Source organism: Trichosurus vulpecula, chromosome 5, assembly GCF_011100635.1.
Source record: "Trichosurus vulpecula isolate mTriVul1 chromosome 5, mTriVul1.pri, whole genome shotgun sequence".
In the NCBI taxonomy this organism is placed as follows: domain Eukaryota; kingdom Metazoa; phylum Chordata; class Mammalia; order Diprotodontia; family Phalangeridae; genus Trichosurus; species Trichosurus vulpecula.
In genome coordinates, this window is record NC_050577.1 from 279627930 (window position 1) to 279646284 (window position 18355).

Genomic DNA, 18355 nt, shown 5'->3' on the forward strand with positions numbered 1-18355 from the left:
GCAAAGAAAAGTCTGACTGAGAGGATCAATAAAGCTTACTGGAGGAGGTGGCATTTGAGCTGGCTTTAAAAAATGAGTAGTATTTCAACAGTGTGGTCTGAGGGACAGAGATTGACCTTTTAGACCCAGGGAAAAGCACAGCAGAGGAACACATAAAAACAAATTTTACTTTGTCTGAGATATAAACTCAATCACCTAGTGGGTTTTTCTCCCTATTTTTTCCCTGCTTATTGGTAAAACATGGATTTCTAATTATTTTAATTTTTATAGAAAGAATATTTAAAGCATTGATTGTTTTTTAGGTCTTACCAAAAAAACGATCACTTTAGAGTATAACTAAAAGAGTGTCTCTGTAACTTTCTAAGTTGTGAAGAAGATGCCTATCTGCATTGGGCGTTCCTTATAATGAAATCACATGTGCTGAGAAAAAATAATTAGTGCGATGATTGATAAATTAATAAGTAGGATAATTGGATCAGAGATTTTGAGCTAGAAGGGACCTTAGAGTTCATAGAGTCCAATTACCTCATCTTATAGATAAGGAAACTGAAGCTGAGAGAGAATAAATTATTTTTCCACAGTCACACACCTGGCAAATGTCTGAAGCAGGATTCAAAGTAAGGTCTTACTGACTCCAAATCCAACATTCTTTCTACTAATCCCACATTATATCTTACCAATACTGACAATGAAGTAAACTTTAAAAGTTTTTCATCATCCCTGCACCCTTAACTGTTGTCACAACTTTCCCTTTTCAGTGGTGTGTTTTCATTGTGTGTTGGCTTATAACGACCTCGTCGTTTTTGGCAGCATCCTGATGCAAGGAAGACCAGACAAGAGCAAAGGAGAATGATCGATGTGCTGAGTGCTACAGGAACTAGCCATGTGTTTGAAGCCACAGATTCCCCAACGGTCCTCTCTTCTTCATTTTCAGAAGTGTAGTTCCTGCTATTGTACCATTTGGTTTCATTCAATAGCTGTTTGCTGCTGTTGAGATGCTGTGGAATAGGCATATGTGAAAGTAGTTTTGTTTCTATAGGCTTAAATGCAGGAGAAATTGTCCTGTTACCTGGACTATTGAGATCAGGACCGGGTGAAGACATATGTATCCGTGTAGTAACTAAGTCACTCAGTGGAATAGATGTCGTCCAAGAGTCTGTGTTTGTAGCATTGGAAAAACTGACATTGCTGGTATTTACAACCAGATCTTGATATGTGGTTGAAGCTGGAGCTTCTACTGACAGTAACATGGGACTTACCATAATTGTTTGGTGTTTTTCTAAATTAGCAGTCTTTACATTGTTTAGTCTGTTCCGTCTATTAAATGAAGAATGTGTATTTGGATCTTTGGTAGATGATTTTTGAAAAACAAGCAAATCTGGATCAATACCTGCAATGCAAATAAGATTTCATTAGTTGCCTTTCTGACTCAAATGAAGAATTGTAGGAGTGTTAAATCTGGAAAGTTTCTTAGAATTTACCACTGTGTAAATTTACCACTGTGACTAAAGCTATTTGCAAGTTGCAATTTAAATTCTAAAAGGCTAGAAACACATTGATGATATTTAAATCCATTGTAACTTATGGAATGATTCCTATATTGATTAAAAATCTGGTTAATATAACCAAGTGATTTGTGTCCATCAATATTCTACTCAACAAATCATCTAAATGCCTCTAATGAGTTCAAGTTACCAGACCTGGGCAAACTACATCCCAGGGTGCTGAAAGACCTGATGAATATAATTGCTCAGTAACTACTGGTGATCCTTTAAAAAATCATGGAGAGGTGACACAGGACTGGAGATAGACAAATTTTCAAATGGGGAGAGGGCAGATCCTACAAAATATAAATTGATGAGCTTGACTTTGATTCCTGGAAAAAATCTAAGAATTCCTTATTAATATTGGGGATGGTTTTTGAGCATTTAGAAAAGAAAACCAATTACTGAGTCCCAGCATAGGTTCCTAAAAAAAGATCATATCAGATTAACCTGATTTAATTTTATAACAAAGTTACTGCTAGGCTAGAGTAGTATAGTCAGGTTTGTATATTTAAAATTCTTTAAATAACATTTTATTTTCCCCCAATTACATGTTAAAACATTTTTTAAAATTTGAGTTTTTTTAAGTTTTGAGTTCCAAATTCTATTCTTTTCTCCCCCTTTTTCCTCCCACCCAAGATGATAAGCAATCCAATATAGGATATGCATGTGTAATCATGTAAAACATTTCTGTATTCATCATTTTATACAAGATGACTAGAAAAGAAAGAAAGAAAGAAAGAAAAAGAAAAATAGTATGCTTTAGTCTGTATTCAGATATCAACTCTTTCTTGAGGCAGATAGCATACTTCATTATGAGTCCTTTGGAATTGTCTTAGATCATTGTTTTGCTGAGAATAACTAAGTCATTCACAATTCTTCATCATACAACATAACTGTTACTATGTACAATGTTCTCCGGTTTCTGCTCACTTTACTTTGCATCAGTTCATGTAAGTCTTTCCAGGTTTTTCTGAAGTCATCCTGCTTGTCATTTCTTATAATACAATAATATTCCATCACAATAATGTGGTATACATCTCTTTCAGTCATTCGCCACTTGATGGGCACCCCCTTGATTTCCAATTCTCATTGCTGGATCAAAGAGTATGCACACTTGTATAGCCCTTTGGGCATAGTTCCAAATTGCTCTCCAAAATGGTTGGATCATTTCACAGCTCCACCAACAGTGCATTAGTGTCTCAGTTTTCCTACATGGCCTCCAACATTTATCATTTTCCCTTTTTGTCATATTATAGATGTGAGGTGGTACCCCAGAGTTGTTTTCATTTGCAATAGTGATTTAAAGCATTCTTCATATGACTATAGATAGCTTTGATTTCCTTATCTGAAAACTGCCTATTCATATCCTTTGACCATTTATCAATTGGGGAATGGCTTGTAAGTGTATTTTAATACAGCAGTTTACCTGAATTGTAGCATTTGAGAACAGTCTCTCATGATATGCTTTTGATCAAGATGGAAAGGTCCAGACAGGATATAGTACAGTTAGGTGAGTTTAAGGTAGTTGAATAACTGGAAACAATGAGTTAATGGAAGGGAAAGCCCCATTAATTTGTCTTTCTTCCTAAATTATTCAACATTTTTATCAGTAACTTTGAAAAAGGCACAGATGAAATACTTATGAAATCTGCAGATTGGCAAAACTGAAACAGGTTCTTAGCATCTTGGAGAACAAAATAAGGAACCAAAATGATCTTAACAGCTTAGAAGATTAGGCCAAATATGTTAAGATAAAATGTAAACAGGAGGGAAAAAAAGATCAATTGCACAAGCACCTGTTGGAGAGGCCTCAGTTTGACAGTTCATGTGATAAGGATCCAGGTGGGTTTAATAACATAACCCCCCCATTTCTAGAGTACTCCAAAGGTTTGAGTGTTTAGAAAAGAAAATAGTAATTACTAAGTACCAGAATGGGTTCATAAGTGTTTTCCTTATAATAATTCATTGAAGTCAGCAGAAAATAGGCTTGAAGTGACTTGTACAGGATCAAACAGTAGGCAGGATTCAAACTCAGACCCTCTGATTTCAAATCCGATATCCACCCTCACCCCTCCTGCTGTATGCCGATGTATTCTGTCCCTGTCAAACTCCATCTGGAATAATATGTTCAGTTTTCACATCCAAACATCAGGGCATATCTAGAGGAAGGCAGCCAGGGTGATGAGAGGACTGAAGACCATGACACACTGGAGGGAAAGGCCTGGGCTGCTTAGCCTGGGTATGAGGAGACAGTGCCTCCACCTGCCTGTAGGATTTGAGGATCCCAGATCATAGGATTATACATTTAGAGCTGGAAGGAACGTTAGAAGCCATCAAGTCCAACTCTTTTATTTTAAAGTTGAGGAAACTGAGGCTGAGTGAGGTTAAGTATCATGCCCAGGATCACACAGCTAGGAAGTGACTGAGATAGGATTTGAACTCAGGTCTTCCCAAATCTAAATGAAGTTCCCTATATGCACAGTTTTATAGCCCTTTGGGCATAGTTCCAAATTACTCTTCAGAATGGTTGGATCCATTCACAACTCCACCAACAATGCGTTTGTATCAATTTCATCTCATACTGAACATATCCCAAATCAAATTCTTCCTCTATGTTGTCCCTAACTCCTACCATACCCAAGACTATTTCCTCTACAAATGACCATCAATGCCATTCTCTTAGTCATTTAAGACTAGAAATGTATAGCTTATAGTTTTAGAGGTAGAAGGGACCTTATAAGCCATCTGGTCTAACACCTTCCTTTTTATAGATGAAATGAATTTCATTCTTAAGATAGAGTCATATCCTAGGATGAAGAGCTAGAACAGACCTTGGAAATCATCTCTTCTAACCCTTTCAATTTAACAGATGAGGAAGAACACTTTTAAAAATCCTAAATAGGAAAATGGCCTTCATACCATGCCATTCTTGACCTACTACTGATGAAAATTACATACCTGGCTATGGATACCTTTTCTAATAGTCTTTCTGGGGTGCATGCTCCAAAGGAGTTCAAAAATAAATTAGAGTAAATAAATGAAAAGGTCTGTGAGTACAAGAGAGGACTGGGTTTTCCATCTCTAATTCACAAATGATTCATGAGTATAGGATATGTTGCCTGTGTTGGATGGTCTCTACTTTTCTTACATGTAAAATACGATGATGTGAGTGAGGCCTATGAAGAAGAAGCATGATAAAGTGGAAATAATGCCAGACTTAGAGTTAAAGGACCTCAGTTCAAAACCTGCCCTTGCCACCTGCCAGCTGTGTGACCTTGAATGAGTGAATGAAGGAAAGAATGAAAGGTATTTTACATTCTCTGGGCCTGAGTTTCTTCATTTGTAAAATGAAAGGGTTAGATAACATGTTCTCTAAGATCCCTTCCAGCTCCAAATTTATGATTCTATTACATTCCTTCCTATAAATATTGAATATGAAATGGTATATTAAAATAGTCATATGTACAAATTCATTCAATGAACATAGGCAAATATCCTATTCTATTTTGCTCCAAAGTTTTATCTCCTTTATGTATTTATAGGCTGGATAATAGTATAATTAGATAGACTCAGAATGGTTGAATGGATGGTTGAAATTGGTTCAGTGTTAGTTTGACAGAAGGAGCGCCACAAAGATCTTTGAAGGCATATCTAGCTGCCTAGGTGTGCTTTAGGTATCTATCCATGTGCTTCCTATACCACTCTCAAACCTGGCACTGAGATTTTCTCATGGAACCCTTATTTACATTACATAAAAAAGAGGGGCAAAGCACATTTTGGGAAAAGCTGGTATAGAATTCTCTATAACCAAACATCCTACCTTTCTAGAATTATGGTTTGGATGTTCCACATCCCTCAGAATGTCTGCTCAGTTTTTCAACTTAAATTACTAAAACTACATTTAATAATTTAATTAAATGATGGTCTAACTGGTTTACTTCCCTCCACCTAAATTAATTAGTTTCTAAATTAAGGTGTTAATAAAATATTTATATCCTGCAGTAAAAATGTCAGCTTTGGCTTTTGTTCCTCCTTTGGAGGAAGGATGCTATTCAAATATAAGTGTTTATGATTTGGTCTTTTAACCTGGCATGGACTTTTTATCATTGTATTTAACAAACTAAAGAGAACTTAGATGTTTGATTAAATGCAGTCTTTATTCATTAATTTTTCTCCCTGTGTACCTCATAGTCAATGCTTGCTTTATGGAAAGTAATTCCTTGGAAAACTGTTTTCGGGACAGTGTACCACCAATGACAGTAAGCTACTACTATGGCCTCACCAATGGTCTTTTAAAATCAAGAAATATCCTATAAATCTTTACCTGCTGTGATGTTGTACAGAATGGCACTATGCCTGGGCTGTAAGATGCAACTCTCCAGGGTCGGGCAGTAAACATGAAGGCAGTTAACATTGTCATGGATGGGATCATGGAAGAAAATAGCCAGATTGCAGGGAGCTGTTAAAAAAAAATAAAAAGACTGAGTATTTGAAACTTCCTTTTATTGCCAACAAGACTTTGACTTCAGCCCTATTTATGCTGCTCCAAAGAACAAAGGATAAGCTCGTTTATATAGCAGAGCTCAGTTCTGAATGACACTATGAACTTGATTTTTGTCATAGACATGTTTCTATGGACCTGAGAGATAGTCCAACTGCTTCACCTCCTGAGCCCCAGGCTTCTTATCTGGGAGATGAAAATGTTGGACTATGTTTTCCCCAGGTTCCTTTAGACATTCAAAGTCCAACCATCTGAATTCTGACCTGAGATCACTTTAAGGGAACTTTTAAAGACATTCTCTAATAAGCTCAGAGAGAAAACATTCCCCATCTGGTAAGTGGGTCCTAGATTGCCTGAGGAAAAATACAAGAATAGATTAAGCTCCTACTATTTGCCAGGCTAAGCACTTTACAAATATTTCATTTGGTTCTGGTTTTTTTTTTCATTCTGCATCAGTTAAGACAAAATTTCCTCATGTTTAGCTGAATTCTTTCTGTTTGTCGCTTTTTAACTCCAGTTTGCAAAGTATTTACATACATTATCTCATTTGAGCTTTATGACAATCCTGTGGTATGTGTATTTTCCCATTCTATGTATGAAGAAACTGAAGTTCAGAAAAGCTAAGGGACATATTCATGTTCTCAGTGATAGTGTCAGCGGAAGGATTTGAATATAGGCCTCTAGGCCCAGCACTCTATCTACTATCTCAAAGCATAGATATGCAAGAAAATTAACTTCTGTCAGTGATGAGTCTCCCTTCTTTGGGCAAGCATTCTTTTGAAATTTCACAGACTTTCATGGTTGGAAGGGCCCTTAGGGGCCATTTAGTTTATAGTTCAACTTATACTTGACAAAAAATCCCCTGTACAATATGCCTGACAAGTGGTCATCTAGATTTTGCTTGAAGACTTCAATTGGTAAGGAAACCAATCCTTTGGAATCAGTCTATTCTACCTTTGAATAACACTAAATATGAGAAAGTTTTTTCCTTTGATCATTCCTAAATTTGCCTTATTACAACTTCTACCCAGTGTACCTAGTTCTGCCTTCTTCCACTTGACAGCCCATAATACCTCCCTCCACAAATCTTTTCTTCAGGCTAATCTCATTAAATGAGTCACCTCTAAAACTCAAGTCGACTTCACTTGAGATAAATAAAAAAATTGTCATTCCTTCAATGTAACACAACTTTCTTCCTGTGGCACTTTATCAACCACGCATAAAGTATGAATAATAAATAGGGTGAACTAGAGGTTTTAACACAGGATGCAAGTTTGATCTCATGTATATCACTGGGACTTGGTAGAATGGAACTCATGACTAGAATATGGTTCTGGAAGGGTACACTTTTTCCAAAAGTAGCAAAACAGTTAGAAGGAGTGGTAGAATAGCATTATACATGAAAATACACACATATATACACATACATACATATATATACACATATACATACATACATACATATGCATGTACATACACATACACATAGGAAATCCAGGAACCCAGGGAAAGAAACATGATAAAGAACATAAATAGAGAGCCAGAAGGTTTATTCCTGTTGGAGTATTCGACACACCACCTGGGCAGAAGGAGAAATTACATGAGCTGAGGAAACAGATGACAAACCTGTTACAGAACCATGACATTGCCCTGATGGAGGGCTCCAACTATCTGGACATCTGCTGGGGTTCTCTTTACCAAAAGCAAAATTACAACAGCAAAAAAGAAACCCTGATAAATGGATTACTCATCTTAATGACAATTTCAGTTTTCAAAAGGAAAAGGGGAGCTGCCATCCTAGATCTGATTCTAACCAATGAAGAACTTATTGCAGAAATGAAAAAGCTAAGGGTGGTGGTAGGGGGTAGTGGTGGTAGTATGTGGACACTCAAATAGAGTGCATGACAGGGAAGAGGAAGAAAGCTGGGCATAGTATGATACGTACTCTAGCTTTGGGGAGTACAGATTTCAGAGGATTCAAATAAAAGAGAGAATCTAATGGCCTAGTAAGAATGAAATCCTGAATATTTCTAAAATCCTAAAGGAGAAATCAGATGAGGAAGAAAAGACGGGGAAAATTGACTGAAAAATGTAGATTCATGGGAAAATGACTGTCCAACTTATATTTTTAAAAGACATTTGTTGAAGATGAGAGCTAGGATAATAATTGAAAATGAGTATAGAAAAGTAGCCAAATACTTAGAGCCCAGAATAAACTGAGTATGACTAGTTATTAAGATCAAAGAAAAGAAATGCTTTTGCTTGGGGGATTGAGTGTGATAATTATAATCAACTTTTTTTTTTGGAGGGGAGAAGGCAGGGCAATTGGGGTTAAGTGACTTGCCTAAGGTCACACAATGTGTCAAGTGTCTGAGGTCACATTTGAACTCAGGTCCTCCTGACTCCATGGCCAGGACTCTACACACTGTGCCACCTATCTGCCCCAATCCCTTCATTCTTAAAAAACCTTCATTAGATCTACCACCCCTACCAATTCCAATGGCTTCCTATTGTCTCTTACAAAGTGTAAACTCCTCTGTTTAGCTTTTTAAAGCTCTCCACAATCTGTCTCTAGCCTGTCTTTTCCAGTTCCATTGGACATTACTACCTCTTCCTAATTCTGCATCTAGACGAACTGGCCTCCTTTCTATTCCTCACATAGGATACTCCCTCTCTCCATGCCTCTGCACACCCCCAAGGCTGGAACGCACTCTACTTAACTCTACATTATATAGCCCTCTTTTCCTTTAAGATATAAGCTCATCCACTATCTTCTGCATGAAGGTTTTCCTGTTCTCCCCAACTGCTAATCACGTTTATTCCAAATCTTTGTATTTAATTGCTTTATATTTATTCGTTTTACATTCATGTTTTATATATTTTTTATATGTACTTATCTCCATCATTCAAACGTAAGCTCATTCTTTGTACTTGTATCCCTAGTGTCTAGCACAGTGTCTGGTATATAATAGACTATTAATATATACTTCTTGATTGATTGTTTCACTCCAAGCTATCATCTTATGTCTTACTCTTTATCTCAGGCAAATTCCTAAGAAAAAAACATTGTCTCCAGTTCCTTTCCTCTCACTTCTCAACCCTTTGCAATCTGGTGTCCAAACTTATGGTTCAACTGAAATTGCTCTCTAAAGTCAGCAGTGATTTTTTTAACTGTCAAACCTGATGGTCTTTATTCAGGCCTCATCTTTTTGACTTCTGTGCTACACTTAACACTGTTGGCCACCCCCTCCTCCTGGATATTCTTTCATCTTTTGATTTTTAGGACTTTACTCTCTCTTGATTCTTTTCCTATCCATCTCACCATCCTTATTAGTTTTCTTTGCTGATTCATCAACCATATCATACCCGCCCTGCAACTGCAGGTGTTCGGCAAGGCGCCATTCTGGGTCTTCTCTCTCTGCACTTTCTAACTTGATGACCTCATCAGTTCAAATTGGTTAAATTATCCTCTCTATGCAGATGGTTCCCAGATCTATATATTCATTCCCAGTCTTTTTCTTTAGCTCCAGTTGCATCACCACCTGCCTATTGCATATTTTAAACAAAATGTTCCATCACATTTTAATTTCAACATGTCCAAAACAGAACTTCATCATCTTTTCCCCAAACTCCTCTTGGGAACCTCCCTATTTTTTCCAACAGAACCACTATCCCTCTAGTCTCCTAGTCTCCTAAATTTATAACCTCAGTGTTACTCTTTACTCCTCACTTTCTCCCCTTCTATCCGATTAGTTCTCAAATCTTGAGAATTCTCCCTCCACTGTATCTCTTGCATCCATTCCCTTCTCACTATTCACTTAGCTGCCACTTTTTTTCTGTCCTTTTATCACTTCTCACTTACAGTTTTGCAATGAAATCCTCACTGGTCTCCATGCCTCATCTCTACCCACAACTAATTCATTCTCTACATGGCTGCCAAGATGATTTTCTTTAAGCACAGGTTTACTGTGTCCCTCCCTTACCCAATAACATTTAGTGGGTCTTTGCTAATAGAATCAATATAAACTCCTCTGTTTAGCTTTTAAAGCCTATCACTACCTGCCTGCAAACTACTTTTCCCGCTTCATGTTACATTACTTTCCAGTCACTATAGCAGCAATTCCCAAGTGTGGTCCACAGACTTTGATGGTCTTTCAGGGGATCAATAAGGTCAAAACTATTTTCATAATAATACTAAGATGCTGTTTGCCTATAAAAATAAGCCTTGCCTTTTCCAATTACATATCTGTGTAAAGCCTTTATAGCCTTCAACTGAAACAACATATTGCAACAGATGCAATGTTGAAGCAATGTAAAGGGTTCATTATTGTTATTTTGAAATAAATTAAATAGTTACCTATTTTCATTTCAAATATGGTAAATATTGATGGATATAACCACTATAAACAAAAGCTCTTTGGAGTCCTCAGTAATTTTTAGAAGTCTAAAGGGATCCTGAGACCAGAACATTTGTGAACCTCTGTTTTACCAGCCAAACTTGCCTTCTTGGTATCTGATATCTCTCACCCTTGACAATCCACTTCCTATCTCTGCACCTTTGCAGTGACAAAGTCCCATGTTCCTGGGAAGTATTCTCTCTTCACCATTGTCTTGAATTATGTCTTATTTCTTTCAAGACTCAGCTCAGTAACTACCTTTTACATGAAGCTTTTCCTGATCTCCCGAATGCTAGTGACTACCTTGATTCTATTTAGGATTTTATTTTGTATATATGTATATACTTACATTGTCTCCCTCAATAGAATATAAATTCCCTGAAAGTATGAACCATTTCCTTTTGGTTTTTGTATTCCCAGCACCTACTACAGTTCCTGGAACATAGTAGGCACTCAATAAATGCTTGTTTATCGATTTATTGCCACCTGTAGATGGCCGACAGTTGGATATGAATTTCCCCCTTCAATGCAGCAAAGATGTAATCTTCCTTCTTCCTCCTTCCATACTTTTCTAGCTGAGTGTATTAGGAGTACTAATGAATGAAAACTGGAGGTACAATTCTATCCATTTTTAATTTCACAACTTGGTATTCTCCTCTTCACCTAAAAATAATCCAGAATTTTAAAAATGCTCCTAAGTTATATAGCAACTCTATTTATGAGGAACTGTATATTTTCACTGCTTATGCATGCTCCTCACACTTACCATCCTTTGTTAGACAACAGTTCCTCCCACACTTCTGGCCTGTGCTTTCTGAGTAATACTTTAGGAAGCGGGCTCCAAACTTCTGAGATTCCTCCAGGTCAATTAGGAAACCTGGAAAGCGTCGGATCCAGCAGTCCTTGTAAAACACAGCGGGTGAACAGAGGGCATCCGAATGCCACGCCACACTCAGGACCAGCAGCAACTCTGCTGCTGCCTCCACCAAGCCACACATTTCCTCAATATGAAAAGTTCAAGATGAATCTTTTTTCCAGCATAGAAAGATGTGACAAGTCTTTGTTTAAGAAGGAATTTCTTGCACGGTGGGGCCGCTGCTAAGAAAGGGAGAGTTTCAGACTTTTCTTGATGTGCGGGTGCCAGCAAGCTCAGTCAGTTTGGGGACCTGGGTGTTCTCCCAAGAGAATGGTGTGTTTCCTGCTGTCTCTTTCTGGATAGTTTGCACTTCAGCGTTCTCTTGATGCCTTGTTTTTGACTCCGTCACAGAGAAATAGAGCCTCTCCTGTCTACTCCTTCTTTCCCTGAAATTGAACAGCCACAGAAAAGCTTTACTACGGAAATATAAGGACAAATGGGGAACACAGACAAGCTTCTCTCTGAACACAGAATTTCACTGGCTTGAGCTTCAGATAACAGAGTGATCTTGGAGAGATCTCACTTCAGACAAGGCGGATGAACTGTTATTTGTCTCTAGGGTTTTTTTTTTCTTTTGGCAGACTTATAAGCTTGATTTCTTTCCTTAATTTGTTGCTTTCTCTGCCCTTGCAAGCGCTTGGGTTTGTTTTCTGTTCCAAAAGAGCATTGCTATCTCATCTATTTAAACAAATGCAAACCAAGAATGAAAAAGTTTACTGTGAACTTCACTCTTTCCGGAACAAATAAACCAAGAAGCAAATGGTGCTGCAGCCTCATGTAACAAACCTGCTGTGATGTCCGCAGCTCTACGAAGAGGAGTTATTACTTACCTTGAGAACTGCAGGGAAGGGCAGATTTGTTAATGCCTACCCAAATGCATCGGACTGCATTTTCTTAACGCCTGCCTGATTTCTGTGTCTGTTGGATGTTGGAAGCAAGAAAACAGTACTCCTTTATTTAGCGCACACTCATACTTCGGTGGGAACATTGCATATTCTTGACTAAGGAATGGAAGGCTGAAGGTAGCAGGGAAATTAAGTTATTATTTAAATGTCTCCCTATTAATGATGGTTTCAGTTATATTTTCAAAGGCAGTACCACAGGAATGACCTTTCATCCCATGGTCTCCAAAGCTGATGAACTCTAAAGTACTAAAAGTATTGCTTTGTGAGTTTCCAGTATGTCTAATAAAGATTATGATTGGAGTAATGGATCGTTTTGTTAGTGCTTGAAGATTTACAAAGACTTCTCATGCATTATCTCATTACTAACACCCAGCCTTTTTATAAAAATGAGAGTACAGATGTAGTATTCTCTCTAACCTCCTGTCTAGTGACTTGTTTATTCAGAACACAACAAGCAGTTTTTAGAAATCATTCCTTACAGCTTCTTCTTCCTGCTGTTTACTAACAATAGACAAGTTAACATCATATAGCATGTAGATTCTCAGTGCAAAAAGGAGCAATGAAGTTAAACAGATGCCTGTTTTTAAAGTTCCCTGTGGTTCTTGTTATAACTGCAACTGAAAAAACAAAATATACTTTCCTGAAAATATGTATTGAATCATGCACAATTACCATATGGCTATGCCAGAATGGCAAGATTGACCTTTTATTCCCATGTACACTTTAAACAAATCTGTCCTACCTGCAGAAGTCAGACTCTTCCACCTGTTTGAAGGGAAGAGGGAAGTGGCAATTTCTAAAGGGAAGGCAAAAAGCTGACATTCAAAATTGACTCTCCCTTGTTCATTGTTCTCTATTAGAACAGACTTTCAGTTTTCTTATTACTCCTATATCTAACATGATTTACCAAGACTAAAAATACTTATACTAAAAGTACTTTCTCTTTTTATAAAAGAAGATACACAGATACACAGTAAATCGTTCCCCAAAGTTCTCAGCTTCCCTGGAAAGGACAATGGAACAATCCAAAACCTTCCTAGAACAAGGGCTGTCAGTTATTAACCCCTTAGATGTCTAACAGGAATAAAAAAAAGAATAGAAAGCTATTTTTGATGGAATATGTAAGTTCCAAAGGCCAGAACCATGATGAAAAGTATAGGCATACATTTCATTCCTCATGACCAGTTACACTAGAAAGGATGGAGCACAACTGGACTGGGGTATGGACATCAAGGATAGAAATTTGTTATGGACAGGTATAATGGGTACCTCCAATCTCATGACAAGCAAATTATCAAACAAAGCAGCAATACTTAGCGATCATATGTAATGAAATGAAGAAACCAGGAAACAAATGCAACTCAGCAGAAATGATTATATGCAGCTATTGGATCGCATAGAACTAGAGTCAGAATTAGAGCTGGAAAGGCACTGAGGAGGAGTCTAGTCCAACTCCATCATTTTATAGATGAAGAACTGAGGCCTAGAGAGGTGAAGGTCATACAGGTGTGGCTGAGTCAGAATTTGAGCCCATGTTCTCTGAATCCAAATCTGGAATGTTCCCCTACCACGCTGCCTCTCTGTCACACTGCATGGATCCTGAGAAATATATTTGGACTGCAAATTGCTGTTTGTTATATTGCTGTAATAATAATTCTTTATATTTATACAGAGCCTTCTTGGGAGGAATTCGAAGCTCAGAAGACTATTGCCTCATTAATCATCACAATTTTCCTCTGGGAAAAGTGTAGGTTGCAATTAGCTTCATTTTGTAGCTGAGGACTCTGTCCAAGGTCACTTAGAAATTCAGTGGTAGATTTGGGCTAAAGACCCAAGGTCTCCGTAGTTAAATATAAAATCCAAAATAGTATCCAGTAGGCTGAACTCCTGTGAGAAATGTTAACTACGGAGACTCAATTTTGCAATCCATGTAGTTTGATTTGCAGATACTGGCAGAAATGAAATTAAACGTTCAGATGACTGAAGTCACCGGAAGTTTTGCCTGGGTAAAGTCTATAAACTTAAGCCAAAAGGGAAAAATTTAAGACTGAGTACTAAACATAATTGACTTTAGTAGTCCCATATGATATCTTTTAATAGTATGAAACTACGTAATTTTTGTGTTTAAAAACAAACTCAGAAATAAAGTTGTCATAAAAATTCCTTTCCACAGAACAAAATATGGAACTATAATTTCTGGTAAAATATTTGAAATGTAGACTATGAATAGGTACTCTCTCTAACATAGTTTTCAAAAATCCCATTTTCCCCTAGGGTTTTATACCATTCTAATTTAGATATTCTGGGTAATTGTCCTATTCAAAGTTCAGAGGTTTATTTTTCCCCAAACTTTTCCTCTTCTTATCTTCACTGCTTTCATCAGGGACACCATCTGCCTCCTGTGGTCAAAAACCCACTTTTCTCTCTGACTCTTCTATTTCCCTCACCTCTCATATCCAGTGTTAATGCCCTCTCAATTCTACCTTTGAGATAGCTCTTGTATCCATCTCTTTAGTCCTTTTTTAAAAATTTTTTTAATTTAATTTTATTTATTTAACTTATTTAATATATTTAGTTTTCAGCATTGATTTTCACAAGAGTTTGAATTACAAATTTTCTCCCCGTTTCTACCCTCCTGCCCACTCCAAGATGTTGTATATCCTGGTTGCCCTGTCTTTAGTCCTTCTGCCACCACACTAATATGGGTTCCTGGAAGGGAGAAAGAAAGGAAGGAAGGAAAAGAAGGAGGAAGGGAGGGAAGAAGAAAGGAAACAAGCATTTATTAGTGCCTACAGTGTGCCAGACACTGTGCTGAGTGCTTTATGAATATAATCTCAACAACCCTGAGAGGTAGGTGCTGTTATTATCCCTATTTTACAGTTGAGGAAACTGAGACAGGTGGAAGTTAAGTGACTTGCCCAGGGTCACACAGCTGGTTAGCATCTGAGGCTGAATTTGAACTTAGATCTTCCTCACTACAGGCCCAGGGCTCTAACCACTGCAGCATCTTGCACCCAATAAATTATAACTATTTACTTTTAATCACCTCCTGATAAATTTTCTTGCCTCCAATATCTCCCTTATCCAATCAGTTCTTCACATCCACCCCAACTAGTCTTCTTTATGCACAGGTCTGGTTAGAGTACTCCTCTCTCCCTGAGATTGACTGGAGATGCTGCGGAGGTGAAATCAACAGGCTTTGCCACCATATTGGATTGGAGCTGGGGGTGGGGTGGGGGCAGGGTTTGAGAGAGAGAGTGAAGAGTCCAGGATGACCCCTAGGTTGGGAGGCTGAGGATCTGGAAGGATGATGTTGGCCTCCACAGTAATAGTGAAACTAAGAGGAGGGGAGTGATCGGAGGGGGAGATAATGAGTTCTATTTTGGACATGTCAAATATGAGAGGTCTACTGGATATCCAGTTTGAAATGTCCAAGATGCAGCTGGAAACACTCTGGTTGGAGAGAGAGAGAACACTCAGGGAGTTACAAGGGGTGATTGAGAGCACTCAAAGACTTTGAAGGATACACATTTTGTGGCAGACCTGAGGTCAATGAGGCTCTGCTTTGCCCCAGGTATTGGCTGAGCCAAGAGCCAGGAGGACCAATAGCAAAGAGGAAGAGTGAGGCTGGATGGTGGAAAGGGTTTCCCAAACAACCCATGTCCCAGACATGGTGAAGGGACTACCACTCCCCAGCTGAGGCCAGGTCCCAATTTGCCAGGCATGTTACTGGGGGGTCTGGGGAGCAGGATTCTGTTACCGTTGAGGTCCCTTCTGTCTCTGGGGTCTGGTGATCATGGGATTTAGAACTTCAGGGGACCTCAGAGTTGGACCTCCTGTCCAACTTCTTCTATTCTGGGGTGATGGGAGGAGCTCAGACTGGGAAAAGGGAAGAAACTTGCCTGGAGGCAGGTAAGGAGTGGCTATTGGTATACAGCTTTGCCATATTTTCATATTCATTCATCCTCCATTCCTGCCTGGTTCCCATCTTCTGCATGTGTCTTTGGAAAATTTCATATCATCTTCCTTTCCAAATGTATTCCCTTCCCTTCTCCACCCAAAGAGACATCCCTTGGAGCAAAGAGTAAAAGAGAGAGGGAAAAAGATTGGTAGTAAAAAGAGTTAGCCTTTACATTGTGCTTTATATATATGATCTCATTTGAATCTCACAACAAACCTGGGGGGTAGGTGCTATTATTTATCCCCATTTTATAGATGAGAAAACAAATTTCGGTTTAGGATGTTTGGGATGTTAAGAGAGGATTAGCACTTCTGCTTTGAGGGCTTGCCTATCCCTTTTTCTTTTTCTTTTCTTTTTTTTTTTGTCTGTCCCTTTTCAAGGCTGTTTATCCACCTTTGGTATCTACCTTTCACCCAACTCTTACCTGTGGCTCCAAAAAGCTGGGTCACACCCCCATAAAACCATCTGGACAGATGGGCTAAACTAGGTTGAGGTTAACTGACAGGCCTCAAATCCACTGCTGAGTTAGGGGGATGTCTATCCAAGCATGCCCTGGTAGAATGGACAGATTGAGAACAACTTGTTCCAATGGCCATGAAATCAACTGAAGCAGGCCCTATGGATTGTTTAGAGCTTGGTCAGACACTGAAGATGCCAGGGTCATCCACTGCATCCTGGACCATTGCCAGTCTCTTGAATTTTGTCTTGGCACTGGACTTAGATAACTGAAAGAAAGAGTGATGCTTTGTATAACTCTGCCTCACTTAAATTTAATTCACCCACCAGTCGAAACATCATCCTGCGATGTCATTGGTTCTCTTCAAAAACAAAGGATGAACAACAAGCATAGCATATAGGGTATCCTGGTACTGTCTGATTATTTTCAGCCTTATTTCATGTTGCTCCCATACATGTACTCTATCCTCCAATCAAATTGAATTAGTCTCTGTCCCATGAAAACACCTTGTAGTTCGCTTGGACTATTCTCTGTGCATATAATGCCCTATCTGACCACTCCTCTGTCTGTTGAATTCCTTTAAAGTCCCACTCAACAGTTCTCTGCTCCAGGAATTCTCTGACTCCCCAGCTGGCAATGCTTTTCTTTATCAAAGCAATTTCTGCCTCTCATACATTGTCACGCAATGTTTTGCTTTATAATTATTTGAATAGACATCCTCCCCCTAGTAAGGACTCTGTGTGGGCCAGACAAATCAGGCATGGGTAGAACAATGCTGGGAGAGGGAGGTACAAAATCAGGAGACTGATGATGGTGTAGGCAGCTGGGCCCAATGACCAAGGTGTGATCAGAACAATCTGGGAACAAGTACTACAAGTTGCTTTTTCTTTTCATTGTTCTACCTAGATTCATCTTGCCACCATAGCTGCCTTTTAGCTAGTTTATCAGTTACAACATCATATTCTTGTTGTCAGGGAATCTTAATTTAGTCACTAGCTCTGGATCATGATTAGTTAATACCTGTTGCACACTTAATTGTACTTAATTTTCTTTCCCTCTATGGTCTGGGAGTTTCACAGATCATGCCTTAGGGTGGACCCAAAGGTTTCCGGGGAGCATGCCATGAAACAATTCTGACAACTTTCAGGACTTGTGGGGGCTGAATGCAGAGAGACCTGTGCTTAGAGGTAATAAAGCAGTCCCTTTCTGGTCCACTACGCTAGAATAATCCCTGAACTAGTGGTTATTTAAAAGGGATTCACCTGCCCTTGGTCTCTCCATTCTCTTCCCAGAACTCTGAAAATAGTCTTAGGATTATTTGACTCTTTCCATAGAAGGACTGGTGCCCTTCTCTACTTCTTGGAAGAAATATAGAAATAGATGGGCATACCAGCCTGCCTTCTTCAGTTTTATTTCTTTCCTGATCCCCAAGATGGAAGTGTTAGCCTGGGAGGCAACCTTTTGAGTTTAAGAGGTCCAGAGTTTCTAGGTGCATTGATAGTGATGTAGGGTAGTCAGGCTTGCCAGAGAACATGGACTTAATGGGAATTACTTGGACAGTTCAGAGTCAAGGTGAAATATAAAATGTCTATTCAATAGTCCTAACAATTGGTTTATATATTGGTAATTTTAAGTCTCAACCTCCTAGGAAGGTATAAGTGCTTGGGATAC

The 18355-nt window shown here is 38.5% G+C and overlaps 1 protein-coding gene across 1 annotated transcript; it reads right to left on the minus strand.

Moving 5' to 3' along the window:
* Window positions 1-728: 728 nt before the first annotated feature.
* MANSC4 (MANSC domain containing 4) lies at window positions 729-11443 on the minus strand. Its single transcript, XM_036760794.1, has 3 exons — window positions 11212-11443; window positions 5872-6006; window positions 729-1390 (listed from the first exon to the last, which is right to left on the minus strand). Exons 1-3 carry the CDS (start codon window positions 11441-11443, stop codon window positions 729-731), a joined length of 1029 nt encoding a protein of 342 aa, XP_036616689.1.
* Window positions 11444-18355: the final 6912 nt, after the last annotated feature.

What these genes read in the sequence shown, in the direction of transcription:
- MANSC4 (XM_036760794.1), bottom strand. Translation starts at nt 11,443, where the DNA reads ATGTGTGGCTTGGTGGAGGCAGCAGCAGAGTTGCTGCTGGTCCTGAGT. An exon ending in CTGTTGTCTAACAAAGGATG is followed by an intron (nt 6,007 to 11,211) that starts GTAAGTGTGAGG and finishes TTTTTTTAACAG; the next exon opens with CTCCCTGCAATCTGGCTATT. An exon ending in TCTGTACAACATCACAGCAG is followed by an intron (nt 1,391 to 5,871) that starts GTAAAGATTTAT and finishes TTTGCATTGCAG; the next exon opens with GTATTGATCCAGATTTGCTT.